Here is a 6,000-nt window from a genome sequence, read left to right on the forward strand (position 1 = left end):
GGCACTTGGAAGGCAAAGGCTGGAGATTGAGAGTTCAAAGCCAGATTGGGCTACATCATGAGATCTTATCTCAAAAAAATAGTAAAACAAAATAAACAAAAGGTTGAGAAGCCATGGAGGTCAGACCTCACAGCATCTTCCAGCCAATTCAGTTCAGGAGTGAGGTAGCAATTCGTGGGCCTCCATGATTATCGATGGATGAGGAGACGTGAGGACAGCAAATACAACTGGAGGAGGTTGTATCTGTGGCTGCAGGTGCCAATGTCCTTGAAGGGGTTTCCCATCGTGCGGTACCACAGCGGGCTCCGTGGCAATGGTTGCTGTGTTCACAGGAAGCGTGTGAGTCTGCTTCTCACTGTTGTGTGCTGTGCCTCGTGTGTGCTCATGAACCTTTCATGAGGGAACGAATCAGCCTGAGGCACAGCACCTGTGCTCGGCCCATCCTCCTACAGGTGTGACGCAGACAAGCGACAGAGGGTGCCGCTCTGGAGGTCTCAGGATAGGGAGAGGAGGTGGTGGGTTCCTAGGGCCCCATAGAGGGGGTTGAGGCCCAGATCCCCAGGGGGAGTCCTTTGTGCTGCAGAATGTGGTCACAGGTGAAACAGCGGGAAGTAGAAGGGGCACTGGAACATTCTGAACAGGACACAAAGGAGGAGGCCTCACACCTCCCCTAACAGCCCTGGTAATAAAAATACTCTCTTAATAATTCATGTTCACAAGTATTACGGGACAGTAGGGTAGTTTTCAGTAAGAACCTTACTGCTGCATGACTACATTCAGGAAGGTACACAAATCATAAACACAGAGTTGGGTGAATTTCTGAAGCAAAGACATCTGTGTGAGTAGCACCTACATCAAGAGACAGAGCAGGAACCAAAGCCCGGTACTCCCCCATTCAGCCCCAGTTCAGCCCAGTCCTTACGCCTCACCACCCCCCAGCACCATAAACACATTTGGCCTGGTTTCAAGTCCAGGAGAATGGATCCTTGACTGTGTGGCCACTTTTGTGAGTTCTCCCTCCCCTTCAGTGTCAGCTATAACATGATGATTTAATTCAGAATACACAGGGAAGGGTTATCACGTGCCCAGCCTCAAAGCAGACACTGTCAGAGATACAGGAAAAGTAAAGGTCACACTCCTGACCAGGGTGGGGGGTGCGGGAGGCGGGGAGATTCCGCGCTACATATATTGTCTATATGGATTTGGAACTTAGATTATTTTGTAAAAACTTGGAATCAACCTACCTGGGTTCCGTGGAACAACACTTTTGTGTTCCAACTCTTTCCGGAGGATAGAATTTTTATCATTTGGATGTGGCAGTGGGATACCAGGTGTGACCACCAAGGATGAGGGCCAACTTTTCACTAAAACCTTGCATGTTAGCTTTGAGGGCCACCATCAGACCTCTCAAGCATTTGAGATGATCCACTTAAGGTCACAACCAGGTAAGTACATGCAGGGGGAAAAACAGGTCCCCAAAACAGAAGCCTTTTGAAAACAGGTCCAAACTCCAGCTGGGTGGTGGGCTTTGGGGTCTTGAGTGGTGGGGAGGCAGGCCTCTGCTTGCTTGAAAGCTCTTTAGAGGAGGAAAGAGACTCAATCTGAATGAACAGGACTGTGTATGGCACCTGGTGTCATCTGAAAGGACAAGAAACCACAGAGGGACATGTGCAGGTAAGCAGAATGGGAAATTCAGGGGAAGGAAGCTAGGCTTCTGCTTGCAAATAAATTCAGAAACAGTGAGGAGGAGGTAATCACCCTCACTCTGCCCTGTCTGGGCCTCTCTCAAGCCACCCGTTCATTGCAGAGCAACCAAGCTTCTTGAGCTGAAGTGGGGACAGAGGTGTCCTGCAAGACCAGGAGTGGGCCATGTAGGAAGATTCTTTGCACCAAACGATGTATGTGAGTGAAGGAACAGGCATTTTCCTGTCCAAGAAGGAAGGATAAAGGACCAGAGTGTGTATTTAAGCAAAAGAATGGAGAGCTGAAGCACAAATGAACGAGACTTCCACTCTCTGCCACCTCACGCTTAGCAGGGGCTCCTGACCTTTTGTGCTTTACCATCCTTTGGCTGTCTAGAGATGCCAAAGGACATGTCCTCAGAATGCTTGAAAAAGTAAAAGAGACATTTGGCTACCAAAGAATATCTACTAAAATCGATCTGTGAGCTAGCTAGTATATACTTCTTTATTAAGGAATTAACTAGCAGGCGGTAGCAGAGACTTTAATAAACACCAAAACTTAGAGAGACAAGCGTTAATGACACAACTGTAGTGTGTTCTGAAATGATCTATGATTCCCTTGGGGACAAAGTCACAGGGATTGGTAGTCTCACTATGGCTTTTTGTTTATATTCCTACTTATAGGAAATGCTAAGTTCACTTGGAGGTAAATAAAAATAAAGATGTGATTCTTTTTTCCTACCTAAGATCACGACTCCAGAAGACCCCTCGGTGGGTTAAGAACCCCTGGGAAAACCTCAAAGTTCTTCCAGAACCACTATGAACCCCAACTTCATCTATCTATTCAGGGTCAGAAATCAGATTCCCAGGACTGGTCTAGGAATCCAAGGGCTTTTTCCAGCAACACAGCCAGTAAAATGAGGAGACCCGGGTAGTAACTCTGTACCCCACAAAACCCCCGTTCTTGGAGAGCCTTCTTGACTCTGGCCTTTCTTGTCTGCATGTGCCACACATAGCCCTTAGCTGCCACCCTGCAGACCGCCTCCTTGACCTTTGGAATCAGTTGTGTGGTTCGTTTCTCTATTTACTTTATCTGGGGCAGTGGCTGAATAAATGTGAGCACAGTAGCAAGCCACTGTGAAATCCCAGGTCACCACATTCACACTTACAGATTCAGCCCAGGTTGCTGGATTCCCAAAGCACCAGGGGAGGGTGTGTGGATGGGCAGGTGTCATGCATCAGTAATCTTCATTGTGCCTCGATACAGCCAGCACTGGGTTGCAAAGACATGGCGTGAGGCCACATCTGAGAAGGTAACTTACAATCACCCTGGGTCTTCTTCACTTACCAACAATTTCTTAGTGGACACTTCACTAGATTCCAGGCACTAAAGAAGCACTGGGAACAAATTTTATGCAAGTAGGTGAATAGGAAAGGTCATGTCCAATTGTAACAGTGCCATCAAATATGGAAGGAGTGATGAGGAAGAGGCTAATGGGGGATATTTATTTCTTGTGTCAATAGGCAAAACCTCCCCAAGAAGGCGACATTTACACAGAAAGAGACCAAAAGGGCGAGAAGAAGCCTTTTGTGTGACAAACAAGCTTGGTGTCTTATAAGAGTCATCACCCAACCAGGGAGGCTGAGACTGCAGAAGGGAACACTGGTGTGAGCTTAGCTGGAGAGGTGGGCACCTGCCTGATCCAGCATGTGGGGGAGGGGAGGGGAGGGGAGGGGAGGAACTCCTAACAAGTTCTCCAAAATTAGACCAGCTCAGCTAGAGTGGAGCTCCAAAAGTTCTCCAACTGTGTGGCCTTGGGCAAGTCCCTTACCCTCTCTGAACTTCTAGTTTTTAAACTGGATCATCATAACTCCTTCTTTGTGTTGTTAAATGCATGAATAAGTGAAGGCCCTTAGAACAGTGCCTGGCCTGGTGATGATGCCATGGTTTGCTGTGACTTATTCTAATGAGATGTGGAGGATTTTAAGCAGGAAAGAGACACAGTCTGGTGTGTCTTTAACAGATGACCAGCCATTGTGTGGGCTACTGGTCATCAACAAGACAGTGGTTCTCTCTGGGAAGGGTAGGGGGCAGTGCCTGGAGAGCCACTGCTGAAAAGCAACAGAGTGGTCATCCGTCCCTCAGGTGCCCCTCAGGTGTCCCTCAGGGATCCCTCCAGTGTGCCAGGTGGGAGAGTGGCAGCCAGCCACACCTTCTGGGTAGGAGCTTATCCCACCTCCTCTAGTGGTGAGCCCATGACTCCCACTTCTCCATCATTCCAGATCGCCAGCCTGCTGCCCAGCAGTCCTCTTTACCAGTGTCAATGTCACTTTCCTTGGATTCTAAGTGCCTCAAGGACAGCAGCCATTTCCTTTCCACTCTCACCATACAATGATGGACAGAACCCCACACCCTGGGACCTGAGAGCTCTTGAATAACTGGCTGAAGGGAGGGTGGATTCAGAACATTGTAACGAATCCAGAAAATCCAGAGTGCCAAGATCTGAAACTCCAGAGGGTCCCAGGAGGTCATTTAAGTCCCGTGTCCCGTACCCGCCCCCCCCCCCCCGCCCGTCCTCCCCTACTCCTCAAACCACTCCAGCAAGACATTTCTGTTCTCCAGGGAGCATCTGCATCCCACCTGGGAAGCATCCCAGTCGCAGCTTAGAGAAGGGACCTTCCAAATCTCCTCCCAGACCCTACCCTCCTCCCACTTCCTGTCCAAAGGGGCTTTGGGGCCACTCATGTGTGCAGGATAAAAGCCTTCCAGTCTCCAGGGACATCTCAGAGCCATCGGGGGAGGCTGTGGCAGCTCCCTCCTCCCCCACGCTGGAGCTGAGGGCTGCTGAGGTGGAGGAGGGTCTTACAGGCTCCTCCCCCATTTTGCTGCCTCTCCAGACCCCAGGCTTCTCAGTCTTACAGCTCCGGGAGAAGGGGGATTGAGGGTCTAGAGGCGCTCACCTCCTCTCAGGTTTTTTTCTCAGCTATGTTGTGTTTACCCTACACCAGCCCCACAATCTCCCACCTCCCTCTGGGAGACCCTACGTCCTGATTCCCGGAATTGAAAAGCTTCTCCCCCAGGGTCCCTCACAGTCTCCCCTAACCCGCAGTCCTCCTCCCGGCCCCCCTCCCACATCCCTTCCCAGCACCCTTTCTGCTCACAGCCTCACCTCCTCCTCCCCCAGCCCTGCACACTCCCCTCTGTCCCCCATTCCTACCCAAGCCCCCTCAAGTCCCTCACGCCCAATTCTCCTCCATCATGTCCCTACCTCATTCCCGCAGGCCTTCCCGACCCCTTCAGCATGTCCAGCTGTCCACCTCCCAGCCAAGCTCGATCTCGCAAGGCAGAATCGCAACCGTCCCAGGCCCCGCGCCCCCGCGCCCCCGCCGCAGCCCCGGGGACCCCGCCTGGCTCCCGAGGGCAGCCGCGCTCACCTGTTGGGCGGACCGCAGCACGCCGGGCCTCGCCTTCTCGGGGTCGGGCTCCCGGTCCCGCTGCAGCAGCCCCTTCTTGGGGTGCATGTGGCGGCACAGGCAGGTGACCCCGCACAGCGCGAGGATGCTGGTGGCCGTGCCCAGCGTGGCGCCCAGCGCGATCACAGGCACCGACAGCACCATGGTGCCCGCTCCCCGCGCGGGGCTCCGTCCCGCCGCCGCCAGCTGCCCGCCGCCACCAGCTCTCTGTCCCCGGAGCCAGCAGCTCTCCCGCCGCCAGAGGGGCGGGGAGGAAGGGAGCCAGGAGGGAGGAGGCTGCGAGGACGTCAGAGGAGGGAGGCTGACCCGGAGCCACGTCAACCAGCCATCCCTCCCCGCCAACATGTGACCCGACCCCCACCCTATAGGAAAAGCGGTCTTTCAGGTGGAAGCAATCCTACGGCTGTCTCTGGCCATTTTTAAGGCTCTACCTGCGTTAAGGGGACAGCTGGGCCCAGGAAGTACTGGAGCTCGCTGAGACTGCAGTGTGTTAGCCAACGAATCAAACCCAGGCCTGCGACTAGGTCTGGGTAGCTTGTCACTTTATCGCACTATTAACCCTCTGTTCGCCCTCTTTCTTTGCCTGGGTCTGGGAAGGAAACCCTAAAATTGGGTGCAAACACAGGGCTGGAGATTTTCCAACTCCCCAGCTGGGTGATGTGTACTACGATGTGCGGGGGCGGAGGGGGGGAGGGCGGGGGGGAGGTGCGTGAAAGAGACACAGGCAGCAGGCTTGACATGCCTGGAGACTGTTCTGTGTCCTGAAGAGGCCATGTGCATCATTTACATCTGCTCTCCCCCCAACACACACTCGTTCGAGTGCACTTGCAGCTCACCTTTATTT

At 52.8% G+C, this 6,000-nt stretch overlaps 1 protein-coding gene across 1 annotated transcript in view; it reads right to left on the reverse strand.

The window, feature by feature from the left end:
- Window positions 1-5,405, reverse strand: part of Syt13 (synaptotagmin 13) — a 44,459-nt gene extending 39,054 nt beyond the window's left edge. Inside the window, exon 1 of the mRNA XM_020176436.2 lies at window positions 5,118-5,405. Coding sequence (XP_020032025.2) covers window positions 5,118-5,300 — 183 coding nt within the window. The 5' untranslated portion in view covers window positions 5,301-5,405. The remainder of the gene's footprint in view (window positions 1-5,117) is intronic.
- Window positions 5,406-6,000: the final 595 nt, after the last annotated feature.

This window comes from Castor canadensis, chromosome 1, assembly GCF_047511655.1.
Source record: "Castor canadensis chromosome 1, mCasCan1.hap1v2, whole genome shotgun sequence".
Taxonomy (NCBI): domain Eukaryota; kingdom Metazoa; phylum Chordata; class Mammalia; order Rodentia; family Castoridae; genus Castor; species Castor canadensis.